The 25,040-nt window shown below is 37.8% G+C and overlaps 1 protein-coding gene across 1 annotated transcript; it reads right to left on the bottom strand.

Annotated features, from left to right (window-relative positions):
* Positions 1-535: 535 nt before the first annotated feature.
* On the bottom strand, positions 536-16,788 carry LOC109006369 (glycine-rich RNA-binding protein 4, mitochondrial). The gene is made up of 4 exons (XM_018985641.2): positions 16,547-16,788; positions 1,303-1,371; positions 1,101-1,207; positions 536-993 (listed from the first exon to the last, which is right to left on the bottom strand). The coding sequence occupies exons 1-4, from the start codon at positions 16,707-16,709 to the stop codon at positions 856-858; spliced, it is 477 nt and encodes a 158-aa protein (XP_018841186.1). The 5' UTR covers positions 16,710-16,788; the 3' UTR covers positions 536-855.
* Between the last annotated feature and the right edge of the window lie 8,252 nt (positions 16,789-25,040).

The following is a 25,040-nucleotide window of genomic DNA, read 5'->3' as shown; positions in this document are numbered from 1 at the left end:
ACATGCAGTCCCTAAGTGGGGACTGCAAATAGAATTTCTCTTTTGAAATATTCTAAACATCCAAACATGCCCTTAAGTGTTCTCAGAACTCAATTCACAAGGGCCATTTGGGCGTTACCATCAGTATATATAGCAATCATATAATTAGGAAGATTTTAAATTAATTGGCTATTATAAAAACAAAAAATACTGATTTAAAAGTCCAAAGTTGAGGGAAAAGACAATCCAACACTTGATAGTGCATAGATATTCATTAGATAATGGAGAGCACAGGACAAAGCAAAGAAGGTCTTTGTTTTTTTGTTGCTTTTCTTTTCCGAGTAAATTAGAAGGTGCATCAACCACTTTGGACCAACTACAGACAACCATTGCTCATTTGCAAACAAAACAATCCAACGCTGATTGACAGAATATTCCAACCTATTCTCTTGAATATTCTAACCTATTCTCTTCTGCTTGATTTACACAAGTGGCTGGGATGAATAAGCCGTATCAAAAGCCCTACATATTGAAGCACAGACAAAACACAATGTGCTGAAACATTTATAACCCAGAATAAGTAAATTTCCAAGTGCTGCAATTCTCAGCACAAAATGAGCTCAAAACAAATATAAAGTAAAAGGATTGACAGTGTTTCTTCTGAAGAATAAAATTGAATGTTGCCTGAATTGAGACATTTTTAGCCCAAAACATTTAGCCATTCAAGGAAATGAAAACCATTAATGGTGTAAATTATAATATGCCTAGTGTTTGATCATATTGGATCAATCTACTCGAGAGTGTTAATGCTACATTGTAACTCCATTCTATTTCGTCACCTCCGCTATATCCTTGATTTATTCTAAAGCAAATTGATTAGTACCAGCAATCTGGCACCTCATTTTGTTCCTGCAACCGCCGCACCTTTGGTGGTCCAGAGGTTATTGGGGATCGTCCAAAGGTGCCACCCCCAGGCTTTGCCAGCTCTACATAAATGACCCTGCCATCAAAGTTCTGATAAAAAGATAACATGAGTCTCTTGAGTGATAGAACACGTCTCATTTCATGTTTATCAGTTTGAGATCAATATATCCTGAAAACAAGAGGAGGCAAAGTAGAACCTTGTAATCCATATTTTCTAGGGCTAGCATGGCATCTTCCTGACAAGTATACTGAATAAATGCATACCCTTTTGACCTGTTTGTGGCTTCATTCTTAACCAGCTTCACTGTAGAAATGATAAATACAGTATCATAATGGAACAAATAAGGGCAGAAAATATAAAAGATATATTTTATATACCGAATTCCTAAGACGATTTACCATCAGCTATCTGACCGAAATTAGAAAACTCCTTTTGCAAACTCCTTTCGTCCGCTGAATATGGCAAATCTGCATTGTAATATATTACAACTAGAACTTGTGAGAAGGTAGTCACATGAACAAAGGGTTCGAGATGAGTCTGACAAAAACCTCTAACAGTAGTAAAAGCACCGTAAGGGATTAATTAACATATCACATAAAATATACATCTTTGTAATCAAAGGAAGGATGAATAGTATATTGGTCGTATATTGGTCGCTCCAACTTAAGTTTTGTTGTCCATTTGGTCGCTGAAAGGTCACTGAGCAATGAGCATGTCAACCCTAAAGTCGTGATTTTGGCCTATTAGGTCCTGTCCAGCTCCATTAATACTGGAAAATTAATTTTAGCACGATGCTGCGACTGAGCATGAAGTGACAGATATTGACATCTTTACAATTTTTTATTTAAAGAGGAAAGATGAGCAAGCCAGATGAATGTGAACATGATCATGGTGTATCACTAAATGACATGGTTGCAATGATCATGTTGTCTCACTATATCATGCCATTGCTATAATCATGTCGTCTCACTAGATGATCTCGTTGCTATTGCAAATCAGAACTTCTCCCAAAACCAATGAGAAACATATGAGACCTCAATTTTTTTTCTTTCCTTGTCCCACTCATTTGTCTTCGTGGAGTATGGAATGTATGGATTTTTTACCAAATTGAGAGTAAATTACTAAGAATGGGAGAGCAAAAGGATTTTAAATTTCACAGGAAACAACAAAGAAAAAAAATCCATGACAAAACTGAGAAAAAAAGGCAAACTTGTCCAACCTACGTAATGGAAAAGGATTTTGTTAGAAGTAATAGAAAAAGGAAAATTATTGCCGAAATCCTTTGACAAGAAAACAAAACCTAGTATTTAAACCCGATTGAAAAAAGGGCAAACTGGTAAATCCAAAAAGAGAGAGAGAGAGAGAGTGTGTGTGTGTGTGTGTGTGTGTAACGCCCCAAAGAAAGACCCAAGCCACATCTAGGCCATACTCCAAAAGGACTAGTCAATGGTACAACTAGAGTCCCATTGAAATTATTATAAAGAGCAAGAATTTCTCCCTCCCAAACAATGTGGGATCCCATACACCACCTACACTTATCAGTCAGTATGGAGTATCACACAAAGATTCATATGTGATGAATGAAGTAGTATCCTTTCAAAGGGTGTTCATAATTTGGCAATACCAAGACAGTTAGGCTTGAGTTTGTGGTGGATGAACTTTTCTCTCCGTACACTTTTCGTTTCTTTGGTTTTTGCTTTTGGAGGTGGGTTGTCAATGGCAATATTTTTTGGTGGTGATTAGCATGTAGTCCAATTTGATGTGTAGTCCACTTTGGTGATTATTGTGTTGGTGTTTTTTGTTGGTTTCGATGGGAATGTGTAGAGATGTATTCATTGAACAGAAGTTATTTACATTTAGGAAGGAGAATGATAAGTGGTGGAGTATCACTGAGAGTAGTCGTCGTGTGGTGAAATATATCTCCTTGGATCATGAAACTTTGGGGTGGTTGGGCTTTATGGTGAGGGAATGTGCTGCATCTTTGGGTTTTCTTGAGTTTCTAAGAACACGTAGAAAAGGAAACTTTGTGTTAATGGTGCAGGGGGGGGGTGCAACCACAATGGTAGTTTCTTCTCCCTTTCGAAGTTTGGGCATGATAAGAGGAGGGGTATGATAGTGGTACCGGAAGGGAGGAAGGGTGAGGGGTGGAAAAAATTTGGAGACACCATTAAAGAGCTTACTTTTTCCCCCTTTGCCTTGAGGGGGAGAAACAGGGGTTGTGTTCTATGGTCTCCCTAGGCAAGCAAGTCGAAAGGTAAGGGAGATGGTGGTGCTCCATCGTCGACGGTTGATGGTCCTCTGTCCTACAGTGAGGTGGTGCAGAAGGTACTGCCTCGCGTGAGTGCAGTGGTGCCAGAAGTGTCCTTCTCAGAGATCGTGCGTAGAAACGAGGGAGTTGGCAGTGTGTTATTGGAGCTAAATGAGGATAAATTGCTACAGGCGTTGGCTAATATGGAGGAAAAAGTTGGGATTCTATTGGAAGATAAACTCTGCCTTAAACGTTGCGTTAAAGGGAAAGAAGTAATGCAGATGGACTTGGGCCATGATTCTGGGCAGGCTGAGTTGGTCAATGGCCCTGGGCTGGGCCAAGGGCAAGGCCCAAAGAAGGTTTGGCAAGTGACGAATCGGGCGAAGCAGAAGTCTCAGGCCTAGACCGATATTTCGGTCCAGGCGGGGTGCCTTCCTCTTGCGATGCCGATAAGAGTCTCGCCGGACCCCACTCCAACACAGAAACTCCCACCGGGTCATGGTCGACCACCATGGTGAGTCTGCGCAGTCACTATTCACCGGTACAGTGGATGGCCAGTTGTTTGAGGCGTCAGCAGAGAATGGTTTTTTGAGTTTTGATCTCCCATCGCCGTTGCGTGGGCTGTCGACTGCTCAAACCCAGTCGCGTGTGGTGGTGGGAGGCCCAAATGCGTTGCAGATGCAGTCAAACATGTCGGAGTGTGGGTTGTCGTTACAGGGGTCTCCATTGGGTTTTTTACCACCAGAGTTGGAGTGTATTAATGGGAATAAGCTTGGGGAGGTAAAGAAACTAGGTTTATTATGTGATGTACTAGTAGTGAACCAATTAAATTTGGTCAAACCCAGTGGTGAACCAGACTTAGTTTCTAGCTCAGAATTGGCCTTATTTGCCCCTGATAGTCCTAGTGAGGAGGGGACATTTTTAACTCCTCAATGTACACTCCCTCCCAGCTCTAAGTATGGGAGTTATCCATCTAATTGGATTTTTAAGAAGGTAGAGGAGATTCAAGCGGTTATTGGGGTTTCTTTTGGAGATTATGAAGAACAATTCAAGGCCTTTCTTGTAGCACTCGAAGCTAGCCACTCGAAATCAGCTTCAAAGCAGGATAGGGAACTTAGACGGCTAACTTGTTCCATTAACTATGATGTGAAGGAAGGGAGTGGAGGAAGGGATAGATCGAAATGGAGGGGCAATCTAGGTTTTTACGAAGCCTAAGATTTTATCATGGAATGTACGGGGGCTCAATGATCGCAATAAACGCCTTCATATCAAGTCTTTATTGTGGATGTGGAAGGGGGATGTGGTTTTTTTTTCAAGAAACAAAGTTGCAATTCATTGATAGAAGAATTGTGCGAAGTTTATGGGGGTGCTCGTATGTGGATTGGGCTTATTTGGCTTCTTTGGGAGCTTCAAGTGGAGTATTACTAATGTGGGATAAAAGAGTGGTAGAGGCTATTGAGGAGTGTATTGGAGATTTCTCGGTGGCGACTTTGTTTAAGAATGTGGTTGATGGATGGGAATGGGCATTTGCAGATTCCTATGGTCCTAACGTGGACAGGAACAGAAGAATGTTATGGGAGGAGTTGGCTGGCCTATACTCACTATGGGAAGTGCCGTGGTGCTTAGGGGGTGATTTTAACATTACTCACTTCCCTAGCGAAAGATCAAGGCATTATCAAAATTCTGTGGCTATGGAGGAATTTTTCGAGTTTATATTTGATTTGGATCTCATGGATCTTCCCTTGGTAGGGGGAGAGTACCCTTGGTCAAATGGGAGGGTTTGGTCGAAATTGGATAGATTCCTTGTCTCTCCTTCGTAGGAAGCCCACTATCCAGAAGTAAGCCAGAAACGGTTAACTCGAGTCAGCTCAAATCACTTCCCTATTCTTTTAGATTGTGGGGGGTATTCACAGGGGTCGCCGGTATTTTAAGTTCGAAAACATGTGGCTATCAGCGAATGGGTTTGTAGAGATGGCGAGTGCTTGTTGGTCATCATATCAATTCATTGGTACTCCAAGTTTCATTCTTGCAGGCAAGTTAAAGGCGTTGAAACAAGACCTCAAGAAGTGAAACCTGGAATTTTTGGTCACATTGACAATCAAAAGTCTACACTATTGGAGGAATTGCAAGAGTTAGAGGGCAAATAATTATTGAGAGATACCTCGGAGGAGGTGGTTTTAAGGAAGGGCATAGTTATGACAAACTTGGAAAGAGTTATGTTGTCAGAGGAGACTTCATGGCATCAAAAATCCAAGGCCCTTTGGTTGAAAGGAGATAGATGCACTAAGTTTTTTCATAAAGTGGCTAATTCACATCGTATGAAAGTGGCTAATTCACATCGGCGTAACAACGCTATTGAGTCGCTCCAGTTAGGCTCTCAGGTGATTTCTTCTCCTCCCAAGTTAGAAAATCACATAGTACACTATTATGAGACCCTTCTCACAGAATCGGCTTCTTGGAGGCCGAAGCTTGATACCTTGCCTTTTGAGGCAATTGACTCGCAGAGAGCGAGTGTTCTAGAGAGACCTTTTACTGAAGAAGAGATTTACAAGGTCATCTCTGGTATGGCTAAGGATAAAGCACCGGGTCCGGATGGTTTCTCAATAGACTTCTTTCAAACTTGCTAAGATATTGTGAAAGATGATGTAATGCAGGTTTTTAGTGAATTTCACTCTTTTCAAAAGTTTGAAAAATCTCTTAATGCGACCTTTATTGCTCTCATTCCTAAGAAACATGAGGCTTCGACTATTGAGGACTTTCGTCCAATAAGCCTGGTTAGTAGCGTGTATAAGATTATTGCGAAGGTCCTTGCCAACCGGCTTAGCCCGGTGTTGGAGCATATTATTTCTAAGTCTCAGAACGCATTTATTCGAGAGAGACAAATTCTTGATTCGGTAATCATTGCAAATGACTACTTGGACCACAGAATTTAGGAGAGAGGCTCAATGATTCTTTGCAAGCTTGACATGGAGAATGCGTATGATCATGTGAACTAGGAATTCCTCTTATATCTGCTTGAGAGGAGTGGCTTTGGGGTTAAGTGGATTTCATAAATGCGTCATTGTATTTCAACGGCCCAGTCCTCAGTTCTAGTCAACAGCACACTTGCTGGTTTTTTTTATAGTTCACGTGAACTGCGACAGGGAGATCCTCTATCTCCACTTTTATTTGTTATAGTTATGGAGGCTCTAAGTAGAATGGTGCAGGCTGCTGTTGGGGGAGGGTTTTTAGCTGGTTTTCAGGTGGGTAATGGCTCAGGGGGCCCTACTATCATCTCACATCTTCTTTTTGCAGATGATACTTTACTCTTTTGCGAAGCAGATAAGAGCCAAATCCAAACTCTACGAGCTTTGTTACTTAGCTTTGAAGCAGTATCAGGGCTTAAGGTGAACCTTGGCAAGTCTAAGATGGTTCCTGTGGGTACAACCCCTAATATCCTCAGTTTAGCAAGCTTTCTGAATTGTAAGATGTCTTCTTTCCCAATGAAATATATGGGCCTTCCATTGGGAGCTACTTTTAATAATAGAGTTATTTGGGATGGGGTGGTAGAGAAGATAGAGAAAAGGTTGGCTGGTTAGAAACTGGTGTATTTATCAAAAGGGGGCCGTCTCACTCTTATTAAGAGTACTCTCACTAACCTCCCCACATACTTTTTATCTTTGTTTCCCATACCTGCAAGGGTGATGAATAGAATGGAGAAACTATTTAGGGCGTTCTTATGGGGAGGCATGAGGGAGGAGAAGAAATTTCATCTGGTTAGCTAGAAAACAGTTTGTGCCTCAGTTGTGCATGGGGGATTGAGAGTATGTAACTTGAGAACTTTTTTTTTTTTTTTGATAAGTAAAATAAGTATATATTCATCCAAACAAGTGTCAATTACAAAGAAAAGTTCTACTGCTCCCATCCTAACTAGGTGGGAACATTAGAAACTAGAAACTCATGAAATTCCATGCCATTAAAGTCCACAGCATGAGCCCAAGTACAAAAGGTCCTAAAAAATAACATTTTTAGCTCCGCTATTGATCACTGTCTTCAAAAATCCTTTCATTGCTCTCCTGCCATAAGCACCACATAATACAGTTTGGAATCATCTTCCAAACCGCTTTAATCTGTCTCACTCCTCGAATTGAGGTCCAACAGGCCAAAGCATCCATCACAGTTTCTGGCATAACCCATGCTAGATCTATTCTGTTAAACACCGCATCCCAAATAGTCCTGGCTACCTCGCAATGTAAAAGTAAATGATCCACCGATTCACCCCCTCTTTTACACATACAACACCAGTCTGCTATAATTATGCTTCTTTTTCTCAGATTATCCGTAGTAAAAATCTTCCCCAGAGCCGCTGTCCACACAAAAAAAGAAGCTTTGAGAGGAGCCTTATTGCACCAGAGCTTTCTCCATGGAAATTGTCTGTCAGGAACTTGTGTGAGTACCTTGTAAAAGGAGCTAACAGTGAAAACCCCTTTCCTTGTTGGACACCACCACAAATCATCTGTATGCTGGGTATTTGGGTGACAAGAGTATAACAGACTATAAAAATCTATAAAACTCCCCATCTCCCAGTCATGTGCTGCCCTAAAGAAATTGATATTCCAATGGATGTTTCTACCTACAACTTCCATTACCTCCGCCACCATGGCATCTTTAGCATTTGCAATCACGAAAAGTGTAGGAAACCTGTCTTGTAGAGTACTATTGGTACACCAAACATCCTTCCAAAACCTGATCTTTGAATCTGTACCCAATTGCAATCTTGTATGTTGATGGAAAACCACCCATCCTCTTCTAATGTGTTTCCATAGTCCCTTTCCAGCGGCCCCTCGAACATCTCTAGTACACCAACCCCCCTCGAGACCACCGTATTTGTTCTCAATCACAATCTTCCATAAGGCATCCGGTTCCTTGATATACCGCCACAACCATTTGCCAAGTAGTGCCCGATTGAACATTCTCAAATTTCTAATACCCAAACCACTATTGGAGATAGGACGACATACAAATTTTCACTTGACTAAATGGAATTTGAACTCTTCACCTAGGCCCCCCCACAGAAAGTCTCTTTGTATCTTCTCAAGAATTCCTGCTACACTAGCCGGTATAGGGAATAAGGATAAAAAATAAGTGGGTAGATTAGAAAGCGTACTTTTAATAAGCGTGATCATGCCCCCTTTTGACAAATACATTCTCTTCCAACCTGCTAATCTTCTCTCTACTTTTTCAATCACAGTATCCCAAATAGAAAGCGCCCTCGAGGCTATATCCAAAGGTAATCCCAAATAGTTCATAGGGAGAGACCCTATCTTACAACCCAGTGTACCAGCCAATACTCTCAAATTTTGAACTTCTCCAATAAGCACCAACTCAGATTTATCATAATTCACTTTTAAACCAGACACTGCTTCAAAACAAAGCAGCAATGCCCTCACAGCCCTCAACTGATCTAACTTGGCATCACACATAATAAGCGTATCATCTGCAAACAGTAAATGTGAGATGGTAGTGGTACCCCTACTCGGCGATCCAATCTGAAAACCACTCATATAACCATTAGTCACTAAGGCTGAGATCATCCTGCTTAGTGCCTCTATAACAATAACAAAAAGTAATGGACATAATGGATCCCCTTGTCTCAAGCCACGAGAGCTCGGGAAGAAACCCTCTGGACTGCTATTGATTAACACAGAGAATCTTGCCGTAGAAATACACTATCTGATCCATGACCTCCATTTTTCTCCAAATCCGCACCTACCCAGTAGATGTAGAAGGAAATCTCAATTAACATGATCATATGCCTTCTTCATATCTAGCTTGCACATAAGCCCTGGACTACCAGTCTTCACACGACTGTCCAGACATTCATTAGCAATTAGAGCCGCATCAAGTATTTGTCTACCCTTCACAAAGGCATTTTGGGGCTTAGTAACGATTTGTCCCAAGACCCCACTCAGACGGTTAGTGAGTACTTTAGCAATGATCTTGTACGTACCATTCACTAGATTAATAGGCCGAAAATCGAAAATCTCATAAGCCCCTACCTTTTTGGGGATTAAAGCAAGGAAAGTGGTGTTGAGGCTTTTCTCAAATTTGCCAATCGAGAAAAGCTCCTGAAACACCTTCATGAGATCCCCCTTTATCACCTCCCAACATTCTTGGTAAAAACCCATGGAGAAACCATCAGGACCGGGTGCCTTATTTTTAGCCATTTTCTTTATTACATCATAGACCTCTTCCTCTTCGAAAGCCTTTTCCATCCTTTCGACTTCCTCCAACTCTATAGTACCAAAAACCAATCCATTCAAAGTAGGCCTCCACCCCACCTGTTCAGTAAGAAGCTCACCAAAGAAATTTACCACATGGTCTTTTATTGCTTCTTCTTCTCTACACTCGACCCCTTCAATTTTCAACATCTTAATGGTATTATTTCTTCTATGAGAATTTGCAATTTTATGAAAGAACTTTGTGCTCCGATCCCCTTCCTTTAGCCAAAGGGCTCTTGATTTCTGGCGCCACGACATCTCTTCTTGTAGAATTATTCTCTCAAGATCTGCAGCCAGCATGGTTTTATGTACTTGTTCCTCCTCAGTAAGTGGTCTCCCTTCTTGGAGTCTTTCTAACTCTTGTATTTCCTCCCACTTGGTATTTTTATTATCTTCTACATTGCCGAAAGTATGTTGGTTCCACACCTTTCGATCTCTTTTTAGCTCTTTCAATTTACTTGCAAAAATGTAGCTAGGTGTACCTTCAAGATGATACGAACTCCAGCATTGTTTGACCCTATCCACGAAACCTTCAGACTTCAACCACATATTCTCAAACTTAAAATACCTTTTACCGCTACGAATGCCTCCACAATCAAGCAAATTTGGCCAATGATCTGATGCTAGGCGTGCCAACCGTGTTTGCCAGATATCAGGAAAATGACTTTCCAACTCAGGTGAAATTAAGAAACGGTCCAAACGGGACCAAGTCTGATTATTTGACCAAGTTGCTACACCCCCAACAAGTGGAAGGTCGATCAAATTCAAGTCAAAAATACACTCTGAGAACTCCAAACTTGCTGGTCTCAATCTTCTACTTCCAGAACATTCACTTTGGAAACGAACCACATTGAAATCCCCTCCAATGCACTAAGGGAGCTCCCACCAACTATACACCCCTACAAGCTCATCCCACAACATGCTTCTGTCTGAATCTAGATTAGGCCCATACACGCCTGCAAATGCCCACGAAAAACCATCTGAAACACATTTAAATGCGCAAGCTATCAAGTATCTCCCTATATATTCCTCCACTTTCTCCACCACTCTCTTGTCCCACATCACCACCATTCCTCCCGATGCCCCTGAAGAGGCCAAATAAACCCAGTCTACATATATGTTGCTCCATAAACTCCTCACAATCTTCCTGCTGATCATTTTCAGTTTTGTCTCCTGTAAGCACACAATGTCCGCTTTCCACTCACGAATTAAATGTCTAATCCGAAGACGTTTCTCTACCACATTGAGGCCCCGAACATTCCAAGAAACAATCTTGGGTTTCATTGAGAAATATTCAGCCCCTTCCCTTTTGCCCTATTCCTACTCGAACCACCTTCCGAATTCATCGACCACATCAATCTTTTCAATTCCCGGCTTTTCTTCGATTCCCCCTTCTTATTTTGGCGGTGTCCAGCTTCCATAGCAGTTAACAAGGCTATGAACTGCTCCTCAAACCCATCACAAGCTATCTCTACCACATTTTGAATTTCCTTTGCTTTATGTATTACCCAATCTGAGACTTGGTCTGGAAAATAATAGTTCAATGGGATTGGAATCCCCACTCTGTTATCCTGAAAACTATCCCCTACCGAAAGCTCATCAAAACCGCAAGCCTCAGGGATGAAAAGTTCATCCTCCACGGAGTGCATCAAATCATCCGAATCATTCTCCTCCTCATCCACCTCAAGCTCCTCCAAATGTCTCACAGAGAGGTCCACCGGAGTCGAGAACCCCCCACCTCCCTTCATCGGCGGTTTCTGTCCCACGTGTGGCGGAGAAAGACGATCCTTCAAAACCCACCAGCGCCTGTTGCGCGCAGAACACCTGTGTCGCTTCATCGGCGACATCCTCTGCCACCGTCGGCACTGTCTGTGTAACCGTCGGCTGACCCAGCGCCGTCGGTTGGCTATCCGGCACAAACCCGAGGCTGCTCAGCTCAGGCAGAAGTTTGCTAGGGCTCGAGGACGATACGGGTTGCTCTGACCCGAGTCCTGTAAGATTCCTGGGCTGGGCCTGCCCAGGCCCAACAAGCTGCTGTCCAGAAGGCCTTGAAGGCCCTGCCCCATCAGCCCGAGTGAATACGGGCGGGCTGCTAAGAATGGTTTTGGGCCGCGCCGACCCACTCTTTTTTCTCCACACAGCCCAGCCCTTTCCTTTTTTTGTTTTCTGCTGGGCCTTGTTCTGAGAGAAACCCGGCCCATGATCCTTCTCTTTCCCTTTTAAAACCCCCGTCTCCTCCATAGTCTTAAAAGACCCGGTAAACTTCACTATTACAGCCACATCCTTCTGCAATGAACGTAGCTGTCCCTGCATTTCCGCCAAATCCTTTCTGACTTCCCACATCTCCTGACACAAAGCATGGCACGACACACAATTTGGATGCAGCGTTCCTTCCCTCTGCCATGGCCGTTGTCCTCTACCTGCAGCTCTCGCACCTTCTTCACGCAGGTTCCCACTGCCATCGCGCAAGTTCGCACCACCCTGCCGCTGGTTAATATTCACGGACAAAGCCTCCTTATATGCCAATCTTTATGTCTCAGTGCCCCACTACCGAGGTTCCGCCCCCCTCCTCCATGCACACCATCCCTTTTTGAGCCATCCATACATTTCTCTCTCAGCTTCTCCCTCATCTTTCTCCATCCCCCTCCGTTTTCACCCTCAGGAATACAGTTGACATTTCTCCTCCCTCCCTGATTGTACTCTGATATTTCAAGAAATCTCCCTCTCCTGTTAACACATCGTTGTGCTATAATACTGGAGAATCCATTCCGTGTTGCCGAATAAACCTCCTTCTTCCCCTTGCTTAAGCATTCCTCCAGTACCTTCACAAGCCACTGAATTGAAGAGGACCCCAGCTCCACCAAGTACTCTATTTTCCAACTTCTCTCTGTTACTCGCACACCACCCTCTCTAAGTTTTGACAAGATGAAACATTTGGACTCAATCACCACTTCAACATATTGACCCATCATAATCTTAAAACTTACAAAAATCACTTCAGTATTCTTGCGCCATTAACGACTCACCAAAAATGAAAAACATAGTATTTTCGCAAGTGTACGGAGAGAAAAAGGAGAGTCGTAGAACGAGGAGAAAATTATTCCTTTAATAAAGCTCTATTGGGAAAATGGCTTTTGAGATATTATTTGGAGGAGGGATCATTGTGGAAGGAAATTATTGACACTAAATATTGGTGTCGCTAGGGGTGGCTGGTGTTCCAACGAAGTGAAAGGGAGATATGGTGTTGAGTTATGGAAGTTTATAAGGAAGGGGTGGCCATGCTTTGCAAATCAAATCCATTTTGTGGTTGGTGAAGGCAATCGAATAAGTTTTTGGCGGGACATGTGGTGTGGAGATCAAGCTTTGGAAAGGGCTTTTCCGACCCTATATCATATTGCAGTTAATAGGGAAACATCAATGGCGGATGTGTGGTCATTTTCTCATGGCTCGTATCAGTGGAACATTCTCTTTAGTAGGGATTTTCACGACTGGGAATTATCTATTGTTTCAGAATTGTTCAACTCACTATATTCTATGGGGACCCCTATAGCACAGTGAGATAGATTGAAGTGGAAGTCTGATAATCACAAGCTATGCACAGTGAAGGCGTATTATAATATCTTGACAACACAAGATCATTCTCCGTTTCCTTGGAAGACTATTTGGAGGTCTCGGGTGCCTTCTAAAGTAGCCTTTTTTCGTTTGAAGCGCGGCCCCTGGAAAGATCTTGACCATGAACAACTTAAGGAAGAGAGGATGTGTAGTCATGGATTGGTGTTATATGTGTAAAAAGAATGGAGAATCAGTGGACCATCTCTTACTACATTGTGAGGTAACATGGGTCGTGTGGGATGAGATCTTTCAAAAGGTTGATGTTGTTTGGGTTATGCCTATGAGGGTGGTGGATCTATTGGGTTGTTGGAGGAAGATGCAAGGCTGTCATTAAGTGGTAGCGGTGTGGAAGATGATTTCGTTGTGCATCATGTGGTGTATTTGGATGGAAAGGAATGAGCGCTGCTTTGAAAATAAGGAACGCACATTGGCTGAGTTGAAGAATTTTTTCTTTCATACTTTATTGTCTTGGCTTTCCGCTATTGTATTGCAGGGGGGCAATGTCCATGATTTCTTGTCTTTTATTTATCGCATGTAGAATGTATTTAGGTGTTCTTCTGTATACTTCATGTATACATGGGTTATGCCTATTTCATTCATATATATAATATTTATCTCTTACTTATAAAAAAAAAAAAAAGGTATCCTTCCAAAAGAGCAATAGAATACCCTTTGCATATGCAAAAAGCTAGTACATATGTTATATGAACAAAGCAAATTGAATAATAATTCCAATCTATCAAAAACTTCAGCAAAAAATACTTTGGTTTTCTAGTAATCTTTCCTCAATCACTCTCTCTTAAACTTACATAGGAAAGAGATCATTAATTAGCAGTTTTCCACCATTTATTGACTCAAGCCTTCAGAATCCTCTTGAAAAATATGCCTAGGAGGATATTTGATCATCTTCCATAAAGGCATAAACCCTGAACAGCAACCAGCATATTCATGCCTAATAAAAAATATGTCTTTCTCTTTAACTTATCAAAAAAAATATCTCTCTCTCTTTCAAAATAAATTAGCTCTATGCAATCTACTATGTGAGTTTGTGTATGACAAAACTATTGCTATTCATAATCCATTTGGTTTATTTTATTTTATCTTTTTTTCCTCTTTTATCTGAAATGGTGTTTAATTCATGTGCCTAACTCATCTCATAAAACCGGTTCTACAAGAGAGGATTGTTCATTGTTTATAAACATGCCCAAGACCTTGTCTACAGCCAATGTGGGATTATTCCTCAACGCCTTCCCTCACGTGCAGACCAGTATTTTTTTTTGTCCTTGTCACGGGGTAAGTAGTGTGGGCCCCCATTCGTCCTGTGGCAAGCTCTGATACCATGAAGAAATTCATGTGCTTAACTCATCTCATAAAACCGGTTCTACAAGAGAGGATTGCTCATTGCTTATAAACATGCCCAAGACCTTGTCCACAGCCAATGTGAGATTATTCCTCAACAATTTGGTTAACTAGGATCCCACTTACAACAATTTCTTAAATTTAAACTATATTCTGCATACTAAAATATTGAGGTAAAACCATTATAATAGCTCAAAGGATGAAGAACTTTTAGTGTACAGAACCTCAGTTTTACATCAGAATATGGCTGTTACAAGAGGAGAGGCAAAATACAAGGTTGACAGCTAGATCTTTGAACTTGATATCTATAAACTACCAAGGTAACTCCTAAGGTTGGCTCAAGTGGTAAGAGCCTTGGTCTTGGTGGTATGCTCTCTCTAGGTCTAAGGTATAAATCTTTGGGTGCAAACAATTTCTATGAGCCATCGGACTAGGGGAATTTCCCTTTGAATTACTAAATGTGCATTTGTGGAAAACTCCTTGCCAATAACCTATGCACCCCGAGAATTTTTTTGATCCATTCAAATGGTCAAATATTGTGTCTGCCACCGCACATGCATGTCAAATATTGAATTCCTGAGATTGGACACCATTTGACCCTAGATTTGCAACTAAAATGATACAGAGGGACAGATTTGGTTTTTTTTTTATAAGCAATAAGAAAATTTTATTGACAAGTAAATAGGCATAGTCCAAGTACACAGGAAGTATACAAGAGAAGACAGCTAAATACAAGCTACGAACTAGAATAGGCTAAGAGCAAATCATGAAGATTGTCTCTATTCAAAACAAGAGCCTTCTCCCAAATACACAAAGTGCTAAAAAAAAACTCTCTTAAGTTCTCCCATCGAACATTCTCTATCTTCAAAGTACCGCCCGTTTCTTTCCAACCATAAGCACCACATCAAACTTTAAGTGATCATCCTCCAAATAGCAACAATGCGATAATTCCCCTTAAAACCTTGCCAACAAGCTAAGAGATTTGGGTAGGCTCAAGTGGTAAAAGCCTTGGTTTTGGTGGTATGCTTCCTCCAATGTCCAATGTTTGAATCACACTTGCAAACAATTTCTAGGGACCATCGGATTAGGGAATTTTCTCCTTGAATTACCTGAGGTGCACTTGCGGGAAACTCTTTGCCGAGGGCCTTTGCACCTCCAAGATTAGTCAGGACGTTCTTGGACACCCAGTGCCAATAAAAAATTTAAAAAAAAAAAAAAAAACCAAGAGATCCACCACTTGCTTAGGCATCACCCAAGCAATACCCATCCTACCAAAATCTCTTCCCAAAACCTCTTCCCAAAAAGTCTTAGCCACCTCGCAATGAAGAAATAAGTGATCAACAAATTCACCATCTTTCTTACACATGAAGCACCAATCCACAACGATTAGTCCACGCTTTCTCAAATCATCCGTGTTCAAAATCTTTCCACGGGACGCCAACCAGCAGAAAAATGCAACCTTACTAGGTACCTTAGCTCTCCAAATGCACTTCCAAGGAAATTTATTAACATAATGACAAGTCAACGCCTTATAACAGATTTGGTTTTAAGTCCTCTTTCCGACCATATCCCGGCCATGACGGTGAGTCTACGATCTAATTGGAATTCATGCTTTACTTCTTAATGTAACATTTCTAGCAAAAAATCTTACTGGTCTCCTATTCTGAAATTATTATTAAAAAAAAAAAAAAAAAAAAAGGAGATCAGAGATGTTCAGAAATTTCTAGAATATGATTCTGACCAATATCTCATGCCGGCAGTTCCCATCGGTCTCTCTTTTTGCTCCCCTAATTTTTCTCTTCTCTTTTACCCAAATCGACGACTTTATCCATAAATATTTATTCAAAGAGCAGAGCCACTAACAGAAAAACAAATTCTCAAACGTTAACAAAACCCACGAATTCATGCATTTGAGGAGTGATTGAACAAAACCCAAATGATATAAATCCAGGAAACTTATCAATTATATTTCTAACAGAAGACGAGCCAAAAAGAGATAAAAATTACAAAACCAAAAATCTAAGAAATCGAACGAAACAGTAATTAGAATAATAGTAACTTCTCAAACTAAAAAGAAAAAGAGTTCTTTAAGTTGGGGAAGATAACCCAGATGATAAACAAATCAGATTTTCATAAAGAAAATGGGAAGAGAAATGACTTTACTTCTAACCATGATTCTGCTTGCGAGGGGATATTCAAGAAGAGATGCTCTGAGCTTCAAAGAGTTGCGGTTAGTGAAATTCGTTAGAGAATTCCGGCTAGTAGGACGTGCGGAGATTGCGTAACATGGCCATGGGAAAGAGACCGTCGTCGCACTCGCCCACATGGTGTCTGAGCAGAAAGAAGCCGAATCTTTCAGGGGATTCAGCTCTCGAGCTTCTCTTGGAACGTAACCTTAAAGAATTAAAGTCACGGAAACGGTGCGTTTCACTGCTCTTTTCTCAGTTGTACGTGAAGTTTTCTCGTTGTCATTTCTCCGGTTTACTTTTCCCACATTTTTTTTTTCTTTGATGGGTATTAGCCGGAAGTCGCAGCACACTTCATATATATTTTTTCTATTTGCTAGGCATTAATCAAAAGTCGCAGCACACTTCATATATATATTTTTTTTTCACTCAATGGATTGAGTGTGCTGAGACTTCTGACTGATACATAAATTAATTCTATTTTTTTATTAATTTTGTCGCAATTACAAAATTAAAAAAACAAAAACAAAAAGATTGACAATTCCTACCATCATCCCAGTACTGTTTAAACACAACTCATGAGAACGACTGAATGATTTCATCAATCTCGTATTTTCTTGACCAAGAAGGCACCAAATTTAGACACGAAAGATAACAGCCGCCTGAAAAAATTAATAAATACTTCTATTTATAAATTAATCGATGTGTAAAATATACCCTCATGTTAATAAGAAAAATTTTAAATTTAAATTTTTTATAAATCAAATCATATCATATCAACAGTATAAAAAATATGTTCTCCAAGTCAACTCAAAATTAATCAACTCGATTGACATGAACTTTTAATAATGATTTTAGGCTCAGTTTGGATGAAGAGTAGTTTTCAATTCATCTTAATTATCTCATTATCTCATGCATCTAAAGTATTTTCACAATACACAATTCAATTTTTTAAAATTTCAAAACAATATTATTATTAAAAAATAATATTTTATTTAATTTTAAACTTTCACCTCATCTCAACTCTCAATCCAAACCTAACCTAAGTCTCTCTCTTTTTATTATAAGTTTGAGGTTTGAGATCATTAATAATTTAACATAATATGAAAATGATGTTTTTAATTTTATTATTTTCTTCTATTTGTTAAGGAAAAAGGAGAAGTTTGAGTCACACCTAAGAGCAAATAATATTAGATAAGTATTAGTTAAATAATTAGTCCACCTCTTTCTATTACTTTGAGTTTTGATTAAAAAAAAAAGGTGATTTAACAATAAAAGTAAGAATAATCAAGATTCAAATGAGAAGGTAGGGATTTGGACTTGATAGAACATGATGCATATATATATGATTAATCTTGATTAAGTATATATATGTGCCTAGTCAAGTTAGTTACCTACTTAATTGAGTTCATCTTTATTTTTTAATTGAATATATATTTTTATTGATCATTTTTGGGCATTTTTCAGTCCATTGGAGTCGTTCGTATGTAAATCCATTAAGTTGCCCTAATTTTATGAATTGAAGGGTTAGTATGAGGCGTGATCCACATGAGAACCTTATAAATTTTGGGAAAGTGTTCGAAGCTTTATTTGCTGAACAACTTTTTTTTTATAGATCACGTCAAAAGTGAAATATGCAGTGCATGTGTATATATATGTATTAAAGATCATATTGTTTCATCGGAAACTATATATGTCCTTTCCTTTTTTCTTGAGTCTAAATATTGTTCGTTTAGAGTAAATTTGTTATAATGTCATTTATAATTCGTTAAATCTATTTTATAATTTAACGTAAATATTATATTATATTATATTATATATATACACATGATCAATTTATGAATTTAGTTCCGCCTTTAGCTAAAGTATATCTCTATCGTTAATATATTATACGTACCCTAGGGTACGTATAATATATTAAGGCAACCCCGACCCTAAAGATAAGGATAGACTTTGGTCCCATTTGGATATATAGTGAGATGAGATGAGATGAGATTATGATTTTAGATTAAAGTTGAAAGTTGAATAAAATATTATTAGAATATTAGTTTTTAATATTGTTATTGTTTTGTGATTTGAAAATTTTGAATTATTTATTATATTTTGAGTGAAAATTTAGAAAAATTATATTAATGAGAGATGAAATTGATGAAATGAAACCGTTTCTATATCTAAACGGGATTTTGGATAAAGCAAACTTTCTTCGATTAGTGAGGATGGGGGCTCTTGGAACCCTCCATATATGTTTAATTTTGCACTTCAATCGGTCCTTCAATCCCATGCATTGATCACCACAGTACGTATTATACCAATATTGACGAAACCCAGTCCCAGAATTGTATTAACCACACCAAGTACCTATATATATATATATATATTTCTTCATTAAAAAAAAAAAAATCAATTGTTAATGAATAACCCCGTATCAAAACAGTCATGATCATGACATGATGCGAGTGATCAGATATAAGTTTAGTACATCGCGTATATATATATATAAGGTGTGTCTGTGTACATGAAAACATATAAATTAGCTTTAGACGAAGATGATTTGTACGTGTGGGACGTTGGATATATAGTTAAAAATGTTGCAAAGAGCAATCCCAACAATTAATTTAGCTCAGTATTAATTGAGTTCATGACCTACGGCGCTACGACCCAGATCTTCCTAAAAGCGTGTAATTTGGAACAAAGCAATTATTAGATGTCTAGAGGAGAACAAAAGAGAAGTACGTGCTCAAGCCGTCAAAAGAAAAAACAAAACAACGTTAACAAAGAAACTAGAAAAGAAAGCATCAGCTATCTAGCTGCTAGCCTGCTAGTACCAAACATCTAGCAGCTTCTACTATGTTTGACACACGTACGTAACTAGAGATCGATCTAGTACATGATGAGATCATTTCTTGATAGCATATTATACATATGGGCTTAAGATGAACAATAATTTGCACGTACATCTGATCGAAGATTATTCTGATCAAAGCAAAAAATAAAAATACTAATGATCTTATCCGGCCTCTAGCTAAATTCTAAAAGAAACCATCATGATTCTTAAAACCACTGGAAAAAAAAGAATTCTTAGGTAGCTCATGATAAAAAGAAATGTTATCGTCATCCAATCTTGCAAACCCCTCAGAAATCTTCACGTTTGGTCTAGGGACGACGTTGCTGGATTCCGAAACAAAAACATCCCCAGAAATATTATTGCAATACTTACTTTGCTGCTGCTCCTGCAGTAGCAGTTGTTGCTGTTGATCATGGCGGCGTTGATTGTACTCTGCTAGACGATGCTGGCCTTGAGATTGAAAATGATCAGAATATTGTTGATCAAGATAATGATAATTACTGTTACCAAAAGGTGCCGTTAATGCTGAACTTATAATTCGTTGGTTTTCTACTTCTAACGATCCACCTCTTCCAAAGTCCAAGTTGAGTACCGGTCCTTTCCGGTTCCCAAACGAGATGGTGCCGGCCGCCGCCGGGCTCGGGCAACCGGTATAATGTTGCACCAGGGCTCGAAAATTACCTGTGTTAGCATTGAGCAGTGTGGTGGGTGTTCTCTTGGATGCCCTAGACCTCCTTCGGATTGGTTTCGATCCAGTACTACTACAACCCTTTGGAGTGGTACTCAACGGTAGTACTACGACTGGAGTACTGTTGCTTGAGCTGAAAATGGTGTCAGTTGTGCCGCCGGTCATGAGCTCCGACGCCGGCTGCCCTTCAGTGGCATGGTCACGATGATAGATTAACGGCATCAATTGATCAGTAGAACTAGCTGGAGGCCGCATAGTCATGTTATCCATGCTTTTTTGGGTGGTACCGATCATATTATTTCTGATCAATCTTCCAGCTAACTCCACTTATAGCAGTAGTAGTGGCTGTTTTTCGTCAAAGTAAAATAAACATGTCTAACTGATCTTTGACCATTCCTTGAGAGGGATAGAGAGAGATCATATCACATGGAGGCAAAGCATGCGGTGTGCTTCCAGGAAGTAACATGTGTTAATATCAACGAGGTCATCATCATGCATTTATGGCAGAGAATGAAAGAAGCTGCTTAGTTTGGCATCGTTGTTTGTATTCATAACTCATTTTAATTCATCTTAATTTATTTTATCTCATTTTTTTATTATAATTTTTTTAAATTTTTACATAAAATATAATAAATAATTTAATTTTTTTAAATTTTAAAATAATTTTTTATAATTTTTATATAAAATATAATAAATAATTTAATTTTTATTTTATTATTTACAAATCATCTCAGCTACCTTAATTTACGTATGAATCCAAACCTTTACTTAGATTCTTCCTATCGGGATTATATATTTATTTTGTAGTCTTGTCTCGTGATGGTCTTTGACCCCCTTATTTGGTCAAAAAGTTATTAAAAAATTATAATTCAATAAATACATAATTAATAATATTCATATTAATAAAGAAACACTTTTGTAGTTACCTCTGATGTGTACTGCTTTCACACCGGCCATGCCCGATCGTGTTCTCTATCTCCATCGATCGAGACTCGAGTTTTCGATCGATCGCTCAAGTGCCATGCCATCACCAAACATGCATGCATGCGTGTCATGTGTTTCTTTACTTAAATAAATGAGTATATATAATATATAATTTATCTGCATGTTTAATTAGACTTTATATCGGTATGTATCCAAAAATATATATTAGTACTGATCTTAATTAGGTAGCACCACGCCAGTACCAACCCCTTAAGTTTTACTTGAATCAAATATTTCTTATAAATTATCCATATATTTTATATAAAAAAAAATATTGATCTGTTTTTCGTCTTAAATTTTGTTGTCTTTGGTCATGTTTGCTACGTGACATATTTTTATAAGTATCTGTCATTTCCGCGCATGCATTGCGAGGGATATATAGACATCTGTTAGAGGTACTAGTCAATAGTTATCATTAATTAATGACCCGTGTCTCGTTTGTTTTTATAAATGAATTGAGATGAAAATTAAAAATTAAATAAAATATTATTAGATTATATTTTTTTAATATTATTTTTATTTTAAAATTAAAAAAATTAAATTATATATTTTATTTTATATAAATATTTAAAAAAATTATAACAAGATAAAATAAATTAAAAATAATTATAAAAACAAACGAAAACTAATATATAAATATATATGTTAATGGTATGAGACCTAAAAAAGCAAGCATCAATCCAAGTCTAGATCGATATTCTTTTGTCCTGATGTCGAGTTTCTTGTACTATCTTGCTCGATCGATCTGTCTCCAGTCAAGTTGCAATATCGATCTTAATTACACCAACCAAAATGTCACGTCGCATGCAGCTTGGTCAACCACGTGCGTGTTAGATCTTCCAAGCACCAAATTTAGAGTTAAACAAGTCATTCCTCAATGAAAATGATGATCACCATATATACATTAATAATCTCTGATCAGGGAACGTACTCTTATTTCTCATTTGGTGGAATTAATTATTAACTACGTACAATATTAATAAGAATTCATAAATTGATTTGATCAACTGATCATATCTATGATTAATCAATATAAGTCTACATTTTCCATTTCTCACCAAATCCCATTCTGATCATCTAATATTTATATATCTAATTATTTGTTCTTATTTTACAGAAAATTTCCATAATTAATTACCTGCAATAATACTGTTAAAAACCAACGGTACCACCCGCAATTCGATCGGCTAAACCTGACCAACATTAATGATATTGATTTATGTTCATGTCATTTTTTTTGTTTATATATATATATATATATATATATATATATATGATCATGATATATATATAGCAATATATAAATACCTTGATGATCTATCATCTATATATATATATATGATGATCATCAGCTGCGAAGAAAAAATAATTATCCTGAATATTTAGCTAGCTATTCACAAATTAATGTCACCCTTTCATGAAGAAGTTTTCTAAATAATGTCCAAATTAATACTTAAATTATTTATAAGCTGACATGAGTATTTAATGCTAACTATTTAATAAACTTATACCCAACATGAGTTATATATAAATGTTATGAGATATATTCATTTTAGGTTTCTAAATCCTATAATTCGATTAGAAACTTGAAAGGATTTTTAATATATCTACTTCCGTGATCAAATGGTACTTTAGCTGTAGATTGCATAATATATATTGAAAGCAACCATCTCCATTTTGGACGAAACCTTAATTATCGCGCGTGTGAACACAAAGATCACAATGGTTTAATTATTAATTAATGTTTTCAAACGTTAAGATGATCAGGTTAAAGATTAATTTGACCTACATTAATGCATACGAAAGAAAAATACACAAGTCCCGATCCATTGCATGCAGTACTGCTGCGTATATTTACAATCAGACCCCATGAAAATGCATATAAAATGATATTGATGGATTGCTCTTTACATGAGACGTATATATTTGATTTAAAAAAACATAATCTTACAAAAATAAACTTATAAATTGATATATAGTTTAATCATGGAGTATGTCAAATTATAAAATTTTTTTTTTTTTTTTTATGTAAACTAGATCCTATGTTTTACAATAGGCAATATCTATTTATTTTTATAAGATATCTTTCACTAATTACATGCTTCTAATAAAGAAAGAAAAATTATATTATTAAGTTGGTATATAGAATATATATATCTAATAAATTATTTATATGATATAATTTAATTTAAAAAATAAATTTTAAGATTTAAGTCTTACAAATTAAATTTTATTATTTAAATATTATAAATAATATATATGTTCTATATATGTATTAACTGACTTGAAAATATAATAACCGAAAAAAATATATAAATGGTAATGCCCGGTCAATGATATAATTCATGGGTTAATTTATTGTTGGGAAATTAGGCGGGGCCCTTCAATCAATATCACGAATATCTTTATAATAGCTTATAAAGTATATTGCATGTGGGCTTTGACTGCAGCAAATTGTACTCCCAAAACGTCGTCTTAAAGCGTTTAGATTTAGAAATAATTAAAATGAATTGAAATGATTTATAAATAATAGAGATGGATTGAGATAATTTGTTAGAGAATTAAAAAAAATTATAATAATAAAATAAATTGAAAAGAGTTAAGGTAGATTTTGAATGCAAACAACCATCTTAACCTTCCAATCCACCTGATATCCAATATCAAATCTAGGCCCCTAATTCCATTCATGGGTATCATCATTGGGTTATAATCCTTTGAAAACGTCTCTCATGTCCTTTCTTTCTTTCTTTCTTTTTTCTTTTTTTTTTTAAAACAATGGAGGTCAGGCCTCCTTATTATTATGAAAAATTATATACACTATATTATCATCTCATTTTTATCCTACTAAATAAAATATGACACATTTATAACTATTAAATGATCATTTATTGCATGTTTCTTTATCATTTAATGGTGATAAATGTGCTACATATTACTTAGTATGATTAAAATAGAATGAGAGTGTGATATATAACATTACTATATTATTATTCATCCTCATCAAGGCTGAGGATAATCCGTGTGAATAAATAAAGAACAAAAAAAACCTTCCAACCAATACCCACAGAAATAGAGAATGACATAATCCAAGTAAAACAGTGACATCGCTATACAAAGTCTTTGGGACCGAATGCAGAAACATCCCCCCTTATCCAATCGAAAATGACCTTTGAGATTTGAAAGGAATTCAGGGCTTTGAAGCTAGACCTTGCAGACCCCTGAAGCACCGAGTCTCGCACAACCATCTGCCAAGGAATTACACTCTGAAAATATGCCGAACCCATAACCAAAGACCATCCATCAGATTAAGTAATTCCTCCCAATAATCCTTAAGTACCAGAGGCCACATCTCTTCTTCCTTAGCCAATCAATCACCAGCATAGAGTCCATCTCAATTTTCACCTTTTTTAGACCAAAAAATTGCACAGTTCGAAGACCTAGTAGCAAAGCCATAAATTCTGCAACATTATTAGACTGCACACCAGTTGACATAGAGAAACCAGAAATCAAATTTCCACAATGATCCCAAATTACTCCACCCGCACTTGAAGGCCCTGGATTCCCTAAAGAGTTTCCATCCACATTGAGTTTAACCTAATCCCTAGGAGGAGGAGACCATTTTACAATCTGAATAGGCTTAGCCTTTTTATGCTTAAATGGCAAATTTAAAATTTTCAAAATCTCTTCATTTCTACAGTTGAAACTGGAGGACTCTTTTAATTTTCACATACAATAGCTAACCAGTATTTGATTGAGTTCCAAACAACTTGAACCGATTCATGAACTCCCTCCATTCTAGCTTTACATCTACGCCACCAAAGCCTCCAAGTGATAATGGAAGGAAGAATTCCAATCAATTGGCTACTATGTGAATTGTTGGCTCTCCTGTACCAGAATTCTATCATTTGTTTCCAAGTGCAACCTTCTAGTATAGGCATGCCCAACTGGTTTGAA

The sequence above is a fragment of the Juglans regia genome, chromosome 4 (assembly GCF_001411555.2).
Source record: "Juglans regia cultivar Chandler chromosome 4, Walnut 2.0, whole genome shotgun sequence".
Taxonomy (NCBI): domain Eukaryota; kingdom Viridiplantae; phylum Streptophyta; class Magnoliopsida; order Fagales; family Juglandaceae; genus Juglans; species Juglans regia.
Note: the sequence above shows the minus strand (reverse complement) of the source record. Positions and strands in the feature narration are given on the sequence as shown.